Source organism: Hirundo rustica, chromosome 3 (assembly GCF_015227805.2).
Source record: "Hirundo rustica isolate bHirRus1 chromosome 3, bHirRus1.pri.v3, whole genome shotgun sequence".
NCBI classification, from domain to species: domain Eukaryota; kingdom Metazoa; phylum Chordata; class Aves; order Passeriformes; family Hirundinidae; genus Hirundo; species Hirundo rustica.
In genome coordinates, this window is record NC_053452.1 from 111364204 (window position 1) to 111378625 (window position 14422).

Genomic DNA, 14422 nt, shown 5'->3' on the forward strand with positions numbered 1-14422 from the left:
CCATGAGACATGTCACACTTTAACTGCCATATCCCTCAGAAAAAAGCAGATTGTTGCCAAGCTATTGGCAGAGCTTTTCATCCATATGATGACTGGTTTTCTCCAAGTTATATTCATCATTTTTCACTGAAAATGGGTATCTTATGAACCAGGTTGAAATTCGTCCCCCCTGCATTTTTTTATCTTCTAGCCATCATGGAAATGAGGACAATAGTTAAGACAATGGTTCCAGCAATTCCACCAATCAACATTCCCAGGATGTTCCCGTGGACCTGCCTTGACTGACACCTCTCACCAGTGAAGAAGAAGGCTTGTCCTGATGAGCACCTGGGAAAACAAAGCACAGTTTCAGTGGATCAGGAACCTTGTCATGCCCTCACCCCAAGGTCCTCACATTCGTTATCCCAGATGAGCAGTTCCCATTGGAGGGGTTCATGTCACAACACTCACACTTTGTTAGGAAGCTATTTACACACCCCAGAAGCAGCACAAAATGGGGCTTCTTTGCTTTATGCAAAGAAACCTGCCCTCCTGGTTGCTGGTAGGAACTGTTAACTGTGATATTTTGTTTCTACTATTCCTTGAAGACCTGGTGGCTTAGACTTTGGAGGCCTGTAGCTCTGAATACTTTTTAGCTGCATCACTTGAAGAAGAAAGCCAGGGCCAGGAGGGAGGAGGTCTGTGGTACCTGCAGCTTGCTTTTCCTTTCACATTCACACAGACTCCGTTATTCTGACAAGGGTTTGGGTCACACGGGTCTGGATGATAAGGCAGCCGGTCTTGAATGGGCTCCATCTCCTGGGCTGCTCTCTTCTGCCTTTCAAGAACAAGGCCTTCCGTGAGGGCAGATTGCACAGTTCTAACAGGAACTTCAGTGTTATTGAGGTGAATTATATCTTTGAAAAAAAGGAGAAAGACATCAGAATCAGTGAATGATGCTGTATGTAGTGCGCCTCACATCAGGGGTTCACAGGGTGCTTTCTGGACCAGAGGGTGCTACTTGTCCATTTTCCCTTTTTACAGACCTCTTACTGCACCACAACAAGTTCTATGTATTTAAAGCACAAGACAGAAAACAATACTGAAATTACAGACACTAATTGGGTAAATCTGTGATGTTCTGTGAGACTGTTCTATTTGGGACTAAACACAGTGGTGATGGCCTTTAGTATGTTCTGTGCTTAGAAATGGAAATAGCTACTGGTCAGGGTGCTTAAAGGTGTCCAAGAAGTTCCCGTTTCAAAACTCAATGCCATTTAGATCCCTCTTAACTACAATCACTTTAGTCAACCTCACCCACCTGACACTAGGACACAGAAATGCTTTTTAAAGTTGATCCCCATCAGAAGAGACCTTGGAGACAGGTGTCAACAAGTTATTTGAATGTATGAAAATAGAAGGAATCACCTATTTTGTAAAGAGAATCAGGAAAGGGGTTCTTACCATTAAATTCTGCAAAAATAATCAGGTCATCATTTTTCAGGAAGCCTCTCCGTCTCATCTGGCTGTGGGATATGAAGTTACTCCACCCCCAGGCTATACTTCTGTTGCAATTGCACGACTCATCAAATCTTCCAGCAATTGATGGTTTATCCCATATTATAGTTCCACTAGCTGCAAAGAGAAAATGAGAACCGTGAAGTTGTGCAGCTCAAAGTATGACATGACTTTTTCCTGCATTACTGTGTTAAAGAGGATTTATGCTTAAAATCAAGTTCAGGCCTGAAATTCCCAAACAAATCCCAGAGGAACAAACACAAATTGTTACCAGCTGAGTTCCCTCCTGAGTAAGGATGTTCCCCAACCAGTTTGTAAGTTCCTATGGTTTAGAATTTAGCTGATTTTGGTCATTACTATGATTTTGTTAAAGATATTCATATTTAGGGTTTAAAAGCTCCTCCTGAAAAAGTATGTCCTTAACTTCCACTGGAAAAAGTAGAAGGGATGAAGATTCTTGTGTAGTATTTTATTCTGTACCAAACTCAGTTTTGTTCTAAAAGTTTGGATTGGAAGAGAACTAAAAGATCATCTCGTTCCAACCCCCTGCCATGGGCAGGGACACCTTCCATCTAGACCAGGTTGCTCCAAGCCCCATTCAGCCTGGCCTTGAATATTTTCAGGGATGGGGCATCCACAGCTTTTCTGGGCAGCCTGTTCCAGTGCCCCACCATCCTCACATTTGTGAGCCTCACATCCAGTGCCCCTCATATCCTCACAGTATTTCTTCCTAATATCCAGTCTAAACCTGCTCTCTTTCATTTTGAAGACAATTCCCTTCTGTCCTGGCATTCCATGCTCTTGTAAATAGTCTCTCTTTTTCTTGCAGGCTCCCTCCAGGTACTGGAAGGCCACAGTTAGGTCCCTCTGATTGGTCAGCCTTCTCTTCTCCAGGCTGAACAATTTTGAATTAACACATCCGTGAGAAAGGATGAATGTTTGCATTCAGACCGTGTAGACTGAGGTTCACTGAGTATGTTGAAGTTGACTGAGCCTCCAAAATGCAGTTTTAACTTAAATTATTGTTTAGTGGCAGAATACTGCACCCTGCTGGCATTCCATCAACCTGTGGTGATCACCTATCACAATGGACAAATCACAAGTAGAATGGGAATTGCCAGCTCTTGGGAAAAATCCATATTTAGAGTCAAGCTCAGATATCCCAGGGTTTGCTCATAATAACATCAATCTTCTATGTGTCACTTTTTATGTTATAGAATCTCCCACAGGCAGGAATTCTGAGTTACACACAGGGAAGATGTACACAGGGAAGTGTCCCAAATTAGGAAATATGCCAAAGTTTCTCAGCTCTGAGTCCTACACTCAGTCCTCATTCCTTGGCTGTCATTGTCAGCATTCCTCCAAGCAGACACCGCTTACCTGAGTTAACATGGTCCTTGCTTGTGGTGAAGCTTTTGCTCGAGGACATCCTTTTCAGGACATCAGGGTCCTGGTCCAGCACTGTGAGTGTGGCCTGGCGATTCAGAGCCGGCCATTCCAGAACTGCATCGTTCTCTCCACTGCACAGGTGGAAGGCAACACGAGCATAGCCACTGTTCCGGTAGTTGGGCAACACGCTGATGCCAAATCCATAACCCTCAGGGCTGTAAAACCGAGGGCTTTCAATAAGGCTGATGGATGAGTTCTCAAGGATTTTGCTGAAATTGTGAATTACCCACACAGCTGTGGGACAGGGCATCTCTGTCAGAGTCACATCATCAATAGCAATCCCACCCGATGAAGAGCTGGGGTTGCCCTTCAGTCCTTGGAAGAGGTAACGGAACTTCTTCTGAGCATTGAGGGTCACGTGGGCAATTTTCCAGTTGGAGTCACTGTCCGCTTTGGCAAAAGGAAAGAAAAAAACATTACCATCAGTGTGATTAGAGATATTATGAAGCAACTTGCCCCTAGCCATCCATCCCAGCTGCACATTTAGACAACTGGACTCCTCACAGAGTCCCAAAGGCCAGAGATCTTAAGTTGATATTGTGACTATAATATATCCACATTGTTTTGTCATCCAAATGCTTTGGACATGTTGTACAAGGCACTCTTCACACATTAGGGAATGACAGCCTCCAGTATAAAGAGCAAAGCCTAAGGGCTAAGATTAAACAAGAGGATGGGAATCAGTGACCCAATGTGTTCCTGACACTTTTTTAATGGATTTATCTTTCACTGCAAACTGCTGGAGCCTGATGTAGGCAGGTTATGATCAGTCTTCTGTTTTGACAACATAAATCACATGCAGCCACAGTGGCTGAGTTTGTCCGATTTAGCAAATCACCCAAAGTGGGAATCCAGTTCAAATTTCCAAAACTGCATATGCTTTTATATTTCCAGTTATCTAAAAATCAGTCTGAGGTTCTTATTGACTGCAGAGAGCACAGCTATTTTACACCTGAACAGGCCATTCTTAGATCATATAGCAGCCAGTAAAGACAGAGTCAGCTGGTCTCCATCATGGCTTGGGATCCCTCTCAAACACTGAGTGCAACATAATATTAGGATAATATGCTGTGACTTCTGCTGTGAAGCACCAAAATTACATTATTACAACCCACAGTTTCTCTGCTAAATGTGCTCATAGCTGTATTGCAAGATTTCTGGTAACTTTGGGAAAATCTTTTGGTTTCTGACCCAGTCTTCTGTGCTCATGGGCACAGTAGGACAACTCACTCTCTCTATCCAAATATTCATCTTATTTCCAGAATTACCTTGAAAGGTTTGAATTTTCCTCATCTTGCGAATGTTCCCAGTGCCATCATCCTCTTTAAGCCAGATGATCAGCTTGTCAGAAGGGCTTCCTGTGGTCCTATAGAAGAACTGGAGGCACTGTTGGGTTCTCTTTGGATAAAGGATCCGGGACTCTAGGATTGCCACCTCGTCTGCCTGGCCAGAGTTGGTGTTGAAGTACATGAAGTAGCCAGCATCTGGGAAGAAAGAGCAGTCTGTTACTGCCTGTTTACACATTTCTTGCAAAGCTGCATAGTATAAATTCATCATTTCATCTGCACTCTTTTAGTAAACAGAAGAGTAGTACTTAACATGAACAATAAAGGAAATGACATGACAACCATCCAGGACAGACTGGGATAACAATAGGAGTAGCAGTTCAGCATATACATGGAACTCACTGCTGTCAGCTCATGTCAGTTTTGCATTAGTTGGTCTAATTGGAATTTGGATTCTTCAGGAATGTCAGATGTATGAGGCAGAGAATTCAGTATTGACCACAAGTAATTAGTAGATATATATTTTAATCTTGATTTATACTGAAGATAATCTAAAAATGAGATCTTAGAAGTCATGTGCTATATTACCTTGCAAAGAGTGAGATAATTTCTTATCAGCTATAAAGATAATAACAGGGTTTGGACACAGAACACTGTCCTGACCTTGAACATGCAGAAGGTCTTTTTTTACAGCTTGCCCAAACAGTTCAAAACTCAAAGATTCACCATAAGAAGATTACTTAAAAATTCCTGCTCCTCTATTTCCCATTAACATTTTTGAAGTGTTCTTTATTTTAGTTTTGAAGTGTCTACTTTTATCCTCATATTTACAAGGATTAACTATTTGCACACCTATCATATCTTGGTATCACACCAAGTTGTCATGTCTTATCTGTATTGTGTTGCTTTTTAATTATTCAATCTAGTCAGTGATTAAATGAATAAGTTAATATTTTTAGCTATTGTGTGAAAGCTCCATGGACTCTTGCCGAAGATAACATATCTTAGAATCACAGAATGGTTTGGGTTGGAAAGAACCTTAACGATCATCTGGTTCCAACAGTTATACCTGCAGCTTTATAAAGGCAGTGCACCTTCCTGCAGGGTTAGTGAAGGGTCTCGAGGTGTTTTATCAGGTTCTCTCTACTCAGTCAGGGGAATTATCTTCATTCCCTGCCACGTGGTAGCAATGCTTTGAACTCGTATCCACAGAAACCTTGCCAGAGATTGCTCTATGCAATGTATGACATTTGACCATCAGTTAAACTTATTTTCATTTGAAGTGTATTAAATCCAAGTATGATCACTCTTGCTCCAAGTGAGAAGCAGGGCTGTGAGCCTGTTGTTGCAATTGTTATAGTAACAAAACCCCGAATGATCTAGACTCTATCTCCTTTTTGATAAGAAAGTCAAATAAAGGCAAACTTAAGTATATTTGGCAATTAGAATATGGCCTTGGTAGTTTTCAGCAGACTCCCTAAATGTTAAGCTGTACTTTCCCTCCTTCAATTTAGCTGGCAATAAGTCAAAACCCCAGAATATCAAAACTGGGGAAAATAGGATCCATCTGTGTTAGAAACTTGGAATTTGCTCCCACTTGAAATGATTGCAGAACCAGCCCTCAAAAAATGTCAGAAATTCCTGATGGAGTCAATGACCCTTTGGAGATGCCAAAAGGAGAGACTCCCTACTCATGCAATTCATTTTTTACACTCTGGAGATCCTCAGAGGCACCCGCTCCTCTCCATTAACTCTTAAAAAAGTATTGATACTCATTTTGTACTGAGTCACTGGATGTTAAAACCTAAGTGCACACTAAGTTCCCAGTTCAGGCAGATTGGATTTTATGTGATAAACTCAAAAACTCAGTTAAATTATCTTTTCTAGTTACAATTGTACTGTACAGGTTGAGAAAGAGGAGAGAAAGAATTAATCAGCTGAGGGTTAGAAATAAGTATTTCTAGAAAATATCACATGGTTTTCTTGAGTTATATTCTTGGGCCTGATCAATAACTACAGGACCACATTATAAAAGGTGGGACATCTGTTCTTTCCAGTGGGGGGGGTCACTTGCGGGCAGTAAACTACTCCTGAGTGCAGAAAGCTGAAGAGTAACAAAGCACAAGTGAATGTGCTTTAGGTCAGGAGTCCTTCCCCTCTACTGAGGCAAAATTTACCAGAGCAGTCACTTTTATCTTGGAATTGTGTAGTAGTTTACCCTGTATAAACAATGACAAATTAGGTTCTTGCTTTTCAGAACTGCCTATTGGGATTTAATCTTTATTCTCAGCTGTAAACTTGCACCCTGTGACAGTGAGTGGGGCTCACTGCTCTATTTTTGAGACTGTCTTCCTTTGAAAAATGGTGAAATTACCATGTCAAAAAAAAAAAAAGGTATCCACAAAACTCCTATGACAAAATCTTTTCAACTTTCTTCTGCTTCCAGAACTAGAATTCCACAAGCTTAACTTCCCATTTGCATTGCAAACACAACATTTATGAGTGGCTACAAGTGCTATTTGATTCTTATCATGAGATAATATAACTCTTACACAGACTTTGGAAGTTGCAGTAAATAGTTTCTCAGGTTATATTTAAAAGACCTCTAGTTAAGATTGTTCTTTGTCCTCTTTAATCTTACTGGTGGACAATATTCCATTAAATTGAAAAAGTTTACTGAGAGTGGGAATACAAACACTATCTAGAGTCTTTAACAACTTCTCTGAACCCATCACTGTAGTCAACCATAGAGAAAACCCAGCTCAGGAAGTATTTTATTCCTTTCTTTTACCTCTACAGTGCCCAGAAAGTGTGTGGTCCTCCTGCCCCATCACACTGCCCTGTTGATGGATCCAGTCTTGATCATGGTTTGTGCCCTGGATCATACCACAGATGTTTTCAAGCTCGAAAGAACACTGGTCCAAAAAGGTGTGAGTTGAAGCTGAAAAAAATACACACATGGTCACCTCAGAGCAAGATACTAGCTCACTGAAATTTCTGCTCTAATTTTGGTGGGAGGTTGTTTACAGTATTATAACCACCCTGTAGAGAGGACAACCCTCATGTTAGCAGATGTGAGCCCAATCACTCAAAATAGGAAACATTTGATTTCTGGAGGGATTCTCTGGGTAAAGAAAACAGTCTTTGATCTCTTTGCAGAAGGTTAATAAGGCCCATGTGGCAGTGACCGATGGTGACTGTCTTTGTGCCTCTTTACCAGTCTTTGTGTATTTAACTCTTCCTTGGATGAGGTTATAGTTCTTCATGGCAGTTCTCTCATTGATGAACTTGAGCTCTGTCCTTCCACTCCAAGCAAAGTCCACGCAGTTACCTTGCGCTGGTTCAGCTGAATTTGCCTGCAAGTTGATGCTTCTGCTGCCAGCACCGAGGAGACAATGACTTCTTGGTAACAACGGTGATCAGCGATAACATCTCCAACCAGCTCAGCAACCTAGACAGTGTGGGACTCTAGACCTAGCCAATCTCAGGTGCAAAACAATCTGATTAAGTCCAAATGTCAGTAAAAGAGGACAAAGTGCCGTTGCATTCACGTCAAAAAAGCACAATAAGTCTGCCCACACACCACAGGCAGAATACAACCACAGGTCTGAACTCCTGGGAGCAGTGTGGGAGAAAAAATGTGAATGGTTTTTTTTTCTTGTTAACTTTCCTTGACTAATTTTTACAAAAATAATGACTGTGAGAAGAGCCAAAAAGGAATGAGAAGGGAATAAATTGATTGTGTTTATCAGCACACCACAGGTCCTGTCCCATTCCTCTTCAAGCACATTTGAAAAGACTTTTTGTGAGTTTAGAGGAGTGAGGGAGGTGAACCAGCATGGCTCAAGTATAACTAAAGAAACCGTTTGCCATGGTTAAATTGTGACTTACTGCAGTTGTACATGCGATTTAGTCTTTCCAGGTCAATGGCACTGAGGTCTAGACGTTGTCCAATTATGTCATCAAATGCTGGTATCTTTGCTGTGATTGTGGGGACACTTGCATTTTTGTTAAATGAAAATGGTTCATAGTGCATCAATGATTCGTAGTCATAGGGGGTGTTCAGATCAGTGATGTAGGCGTCATTATACTTCGCAAAATTATGCTCTTTGCCTGGTAAAAGAACAGAAAAGTGCTTCCTTTTCAGAGAAAATGGAAAGCAAATGACATTAGCATGTCCCCCTGGATACAGTTTTCTAAGGCACAAATTATATACCCAAAAGCAATTACTTCACAACAAAATACTAAAACTTATCAAGATTTGTGTTTGTCATTTGACAATAAAGCGGCGCCTTTGGATTGCAGTTCTGTGCTCTCACAGGCGACTTCAGTAAATTCCAAAAATAATATCAATGAGCTGTAAAGAATAGGATACATAGGAAGTTAGATTAGAATTAATAGGAATGGTTTAACAGCAATTATCCTGAAGGATTAAGTTTAAGGATTAATGTACTCCATTCCAGAATCTGTGACTATTGATGCAAACCTTTCCCAAGGTATTAGATCATATATGGAGAAGGAGAGGCCCTGAAACTCATAAAGGAGACAAATATTACAGCCCTGAAGTGTCTTCAGGTTCTGTTCTTCTTTGAAATAAATAATGCCCTAGCAATCTCTGGGGGGGGAAAGAATTATATTTTTACCCTAGATTTACAATCTTGATATGATATTTCTTTTGAAATGGCTTTTGGAAACATGTTTCTCATGGTTTCTTGGTGAAGTAATTTGTCCTTAGAGAAAGCTTTTCATTATGAAGTTGTCTGCTAGGGCAAAGAGAAGGAGCCACTTCACATGCTTTGGTATAGAAGTAAAATGAGCTTGCCAGCATTTACGATTGCAAACAATGTTTTCAGAATATTTGGCATTTTTTTTTCAAAGAGACTGTGCTGGTGGGTAATTACACTTTCTCCGCTTAACAACTGCCCTCCCCTTCTGCAAATCACAAAGGTCTTCAGTTCAAGGCTTGAGATTATATAAGAGCTTGGAATTGTTTTCTTTCACAGACTTGAACTGCACTTCTTATCAAAAATAAAAAACCCCACCTCTTCTAATCACTCCTGTTGAAATGAATTATTGTTATGTAATACAGAATCAGATCTCACAGGGGACAACAGGAAAAACTGCCTACGGATTAGGGGAACTCTGAAGAGTTTGCGAAACTCATAAAGCTTCTGAATGGAGTGATACTAAACCTGAAGGCAAGAACCTGCAGAGACACACCAAGGTAGGAGAGAGCAGGACAGAGCCCTATTTCATATTTCCCATCTAATCTAATCTAATAATTTTAAGGTTTTTTCATGTGCAAAGTGAATATTTTCAGTTTCAGGAAAGCCTGAATCTCTGAATATAAAACCTTTCAGATTTTGAAAGGATCTTTGCCTACAGAAGAGCTACCGCAAAACTCACCATCTAAATAAGTTTACAATTTGCATTACATGGTAAAAGAAAACAGATTCAGAAAGGGGAATTAATTTGTTTAAAATAAGAGAGCAGAGCAGTCCAAGGGCCAAGAGTAAATAAAAGTCCTGATTTCCAAGCAGGAAAACCTCTCTCCTCTGGCCTTAAACAATGTCTGGGTTTGACCAGAGAAGTTGCACTAAAATTTCTTAATTTACAATGGTCTCAGGCGCGGCTCACCATTTCTAAAATTCTATCTTTGGGAAAGTCTTTAAATCTAGAAGTGAAAATGGGATATTGATAAATTTACACTTTGCAAAATCTAACTTGAATATTACAACCCACCTGCAATAATTTCATCCCACCAGATATTCACATAGTCATCCCGGTCCATCCTCGACTGCTCATGGTAAAATCCTAAAGCGTGCAGGATCTCATGTTCCACAATTGCTCTGTAGTCACACCCTGACCCAATTGAGAGGTTCTGTCCAGTCTGCAGGTCCCCCACCATGGACCAACACCTGAAAAAGAGGGAGAGCTTACTCTCTGTTCAGTACTTTTCTTCTCCGTATTTAACTTTTCAATCTTCTCACTGGATTTAAAGTAAGATTGTAAGAGTTTTTAATATGAAAAGAGTGACATAAATCATTATTTAGATGCCGACCACATGCCTTGATATCCTAAAAATACTCTATCCTGAAAGCAGACTAATCCTCTGTGTCAGAGAAGCTCATCCTGTATTTTTGAAAGCCACAGAAGTTTCGTCCTGCATCAGCTGCCATTTAGCCAAGAAACATAAAACATACAATCTACCTGGAAACAGCAAATTCATCAGAACAGACTGTTTGTGCAATAACTTAGGCCAGAGAAAAGACCCAGGAGTATTTAGAACAGCAACATTTGGTCCTTTTTAATAGCAAAAATATTTTGCATTGGCCAGAGGTGTGAAAATACAAGATCTTCAACACTGACTTCTCAAAAAAGTCATGGTGCTTGTAAACTTGTAAGAGAAGTGTCATAGGATATTCAAGGAAGAACCAAAGGCAGAAACATGAACTTCTGGGAAAACAAGAAATATTCACAGCTGATATAGTGAGATTTTTGTGCTTTTCTACATTTTCTTTCAAAACATACTTAGCTGTAGGAAATAAATCCTTTCAGTTCTTGAAAACTTGAATTTCTGAGCATAAAACCCTTTCAGATTTTGAGAGACCATTCATTAAAGTAGAATAATGTCAAAACACTAGAAATATTACAATAGATTGTCTTTTTTTCTGTCTGTCTTCCCGAAATTACCAGATGTAAATTTTAGCTATTCACATTCACATTCTTGGCAAGTTAAAAGTATGTACATGGGGGTCTTCATCAAAATAGAAAACAATGGGAAAGTGGAAGTAGCTGATGAAAACCCAGCAATGCCAGGATTCACCTTCAGAGCTCATCCTCTAAATACCAGTCAGCAGTGGGAGCAGTCGCTTGCAAGCTCTTTGTCTAAGAATGTAAGATGAGTTGTTTTCCTGGTGGCCTCTTTTTCTCTGTTGTCAGCAAACCTTTGGGCTGCTAAAGTCAAATGGAATGAGTTCCCAGCTGATTCTACACGGTGAAACTAAACAGAAATTGATGCTACCCTTACCCATCTTGTTTGCTAAAGAAAATGTAGGTTCTTTCTCCTTCATATGGCTTGAAATCAATGCAGGACTTCAGGCGGAACATTTCAAATGCCTGGAGAATGACTCCTTTGGCATTCAGGTCTGGAAAACAAATACAGAACTTGTAATATGTTGCAGTTTGTTCAGCTTGGAGAAGTAAGATATGTACAGATACACACGTGGAACCAAAGGAAAAATTGTTGAAAAGAGAAATTATTGAATTTGATTAAATTGTGGCTTGTTATATTAGCTGTAGAAGAAATAAAAATAATTTTGATATAAACAAGACCACAATAAGTAGTAATTAGTGAAGTTTAACGTTTTTAATTTGAAACAGTTCTGAAAAAGGCATTTTTTTATCACAGTGACTGCAATACACATAAGGATTGGAGATAAAATCTGAATAGTGTCTGCATTACCTAGGTCATCACCCAGAATATAGGGAATGGGAAACTTCCATCTGTAGGTCTCATTTCTTAAGGCATTTCGCTGATTTTTCTGAAAAGGGAATTAACAGGTAGTGATGCATCTGCTGTAGGAAGATGAGCTGATTTGTAGCAAAAATGCAATTAGGACAAGCAGCAGAAAGCTTTTAATTACTTACGGGGAGCAAGATATCACCCTGAAAGAGGTCCAGCCCAGCAGCTGAAATGCAATTTAATCAAAGATAGTGTCAGTGAATTTCAAATGTATTTCATTTCATAAACCACATTGAACCTGCTTATACAAAGTTAATGTCCTTGGGCATCTATAGAAAATAAATAAGGACCAGCCTCTATACACTGAGATACAAGTAATAACAAAAGTAACAGCAGTTTTTAGTTTCTGCTCAATATTTACTTTTGGCAATGTCTGCCTTTATGGTGGCACCATAATCCATGGTCACCTTTGATGAGCCTTGCTTGCTCTCAGGCAGTGACAAGAGTCACATAATGGGACAGTAATCAATAAACATCTAAGTTGTTTTCCATGTTTGCAAAACTTTATAAAAATCATATAGGGATGGGCAGAAAATGCAGTTGGGACTGCAGAGTCCTTCTGAATCATACAGTGTTTTTCTGCATTAGCACCACAGGTCTGTCCAAACTTCAGAAAAAAAAGACATCTGCATCCCTTGTTTACACAGAGTTACAATCCTGGAAATATTGACGCATCACAGAGAGAGAAAGGTAATTCTGGGCTCACTTGATTTTAATTCTCTTGTTACCATGAGCTACCATCAGTCTCCTCTACAATACTGAAAATTCAGGATTATGCTCACAACTCTTCAGGCCTCATGAGAATTTAAGCATGAACTCACCCAAGTTGATTTGGGGAATATCTTTGAATATCTCACCAGCTCCAGCATCTGCAAGACAGCAAAATTAAAGTGTTCAGATGTGGTGGCTCATAGCAAGTAGAAGGAAATGCTTCAAAACTCAAACCAGCTCACACAGCACTTACCAGCTTCACCAGAGAGGTGTCCCACCTGAAGGAGAATAGAATACAAGCAGTATAAGGTATGAGATGCCTCTGGACTGGGAGGAGCCTGTAGAAATCAAGTTTTACTTACAGAGACTGGAGAACCATAGACAGAACACAGCAAAAGTGTCAGGCAAAGTGGGAGGATGCTGGAGCCCATTTTTGCAGTGGGAACAGCAGCGGGTCCTTCTCATCTCTGGAAATATATAGGGCATGTTTCTGAGCTTTCCATGGAGCATCAGCCAATCAGGATCAGACTTTCCACCTTTGAAACATTATTATAACAGTTAGATTTGCTCCTGGATGGCACCTTGATAGCATTGCTCTTATCAGCTATCTAAGTCCACTTGGAGGAACAAGTCCACTCGCAGAGAGGAATGTGGTAAATTTATGTCTTCAGTGCAGCTGGTGAAAGACTCACCCAGACTTCACATAACAACTTCTTCATCTGGCCCAAAATTGCTGACTCCTGCCCCTGTGTTTGTTATCTGCCAGTATTATGATCTTGACTGCACAGGAGAGAAGCCATACTCTTAAGCAGAATTATTCCAGGTTTATTGCACTCCAGTGCCATTAGAATTTGGTCCAGTGCTGCTTTCAATTAATAATTACATCACCTTGTAAAGATTAGAAGTAAGTGAGATATGATTATGAATGCCCTGACAGTGTTTCTCCTCAGCTGATCCCATCCCAGAACTGATGCTCCATGCACTGCCTTCCACTCTCTGTCTCCAGAACTGGTTGCTTGTAGCAGTAATTCTTGGCCCTCCAGGTGGGTTTCAGAGATAACAAAGTCTTGTCCTGCACCTTGCCATCTTCTTTGTCAGGGACATGGAGGAGGAAGAGCTCCATAAATCTCTAGTTTGATGTGCATCAGTATTCCCACAGCTCCCATGTGCCCTTGAGCACCTGAGTGCCTTTAGCTTAGGCATGGAATCCTGCTCCTTCATTTCACCTCTGAAATTACGAGTCATGGAAGTAAGGATCTTCACCTCTATGTTCAGCAATTAGATAGGAAAGGGCTTGTGTCATGACACCACTACGCACAGAACAAGGCAGAGAGCTTGAGTAAGTAGGTTTTGAGTAGGAAATGGACCTGTCCTAGAAAGGAGTCAGTCCTTCAACCTAAGCAACGTATTTTTCTCTAAACAAATCAAAGTAGGAAGATATTCATGAGAGATAATATTGCAGAGGAAAAATTACAGAGATCTTTTCTTGTTTGGAGAAGAAGGGCCCCAGAGCACTAATCTTTCACCTAACATAAATGATGTTTATTTATTTTAGGAATAATTGTTTCTGACACCTAAGCTGAACATGACATATTACTAGTAAAATAAGCATGTCTCAAGATACATCATGTCAAGGCTGTTTTCATAGGTGAGCAAAGAGAGTCAAAACACAGCACCAAGGTCATATTTCCAGATGTTTGGCAGTGGATGTGAGAAAGGAAGCAAAGAACTGAAGCAAAAGCAAAGCTGTCTGAAAAACACTTGGATTTTAGTACCCTTAACTTTAAAATAACACAAGAACTTAAAGAGGACATCTAAAGATAAGTCATTCTGGGGGCTCATATTTGTTTTCATAGAGATGTATATAGGGGATCTCTTGGATGCCCGTTTGGCACTGGACTAGGCTCTAAGCCTGGAGCCTTCTCTTCTCCAGGCTGAAGAGCCCCAGCTCTCA

The 14422-nt window shown here is 40.3% G+C and overlaps 1 protein-coding gene across 2 annotated transcripts; it reads right to left on the bottom strand.

The window, feature by feature from the left end:
- Nucleotides 1-179: 179 nt before the first annotated feature.
- On the bottom strand, nt 180-12899 carry MEP1A (meprin A subunit alpha). Of its 2 annotated transcripts, none has more exons than XM_040059639.1 (14): nt 12831-12899; nt 12722-12746; nt 12579-12626; nt 11883-11923; nt 11698-11776; nt 11263-11380; nt 9975-10150; nt 8124-8345; nt 7024-7173; nt 4215-4430; nt 2878-3336; nt 1444-1614; nt 689-896; nt 180-327 (listed from the first exon to the last, which is right to left on the bottom strand). In XM_040059639.1, exons 1-14 carry the CDS (start codon nt 12897-12899, stop codon nt 180-182), a joined length of 2130 nt encoding a protein of 709 aa, XP_039915573.1. The 2 variants fall into 2 exon arrangements, with proteins under 2 accessions (XP_039915573.1, XP_039915572.1); XM_040059638.1 differs by having other exon boundaries at nt 1444-1610; nt 2871-3336.
- Nucleotides 12900-14422: the final 1523 nt, after the last annotated feature.

Coding starts and splice junctions, on each gene's coding strand:
- MEP1A (XM_040059638.1), bottom strand. CDS start 12,899: ATGGGCTCCAGCATCCTCCCACTTTGCCTGACACTTTTGCTGTGTTCT. Junction 3,337..4,214: donor GAAAATTCAAACCTTTCAAG/GTAATTCTGGAA, acceptor CTTTTGCCAAAG/CGGACAGTGACTCCAACTGG. Junction 328..688: donor AAAGGAAAAGCAAGCTGCAG/GTACCACAGACC, acceptor TTGTTTTCCCAG/GTGCTCATCAGGACAAGCCT.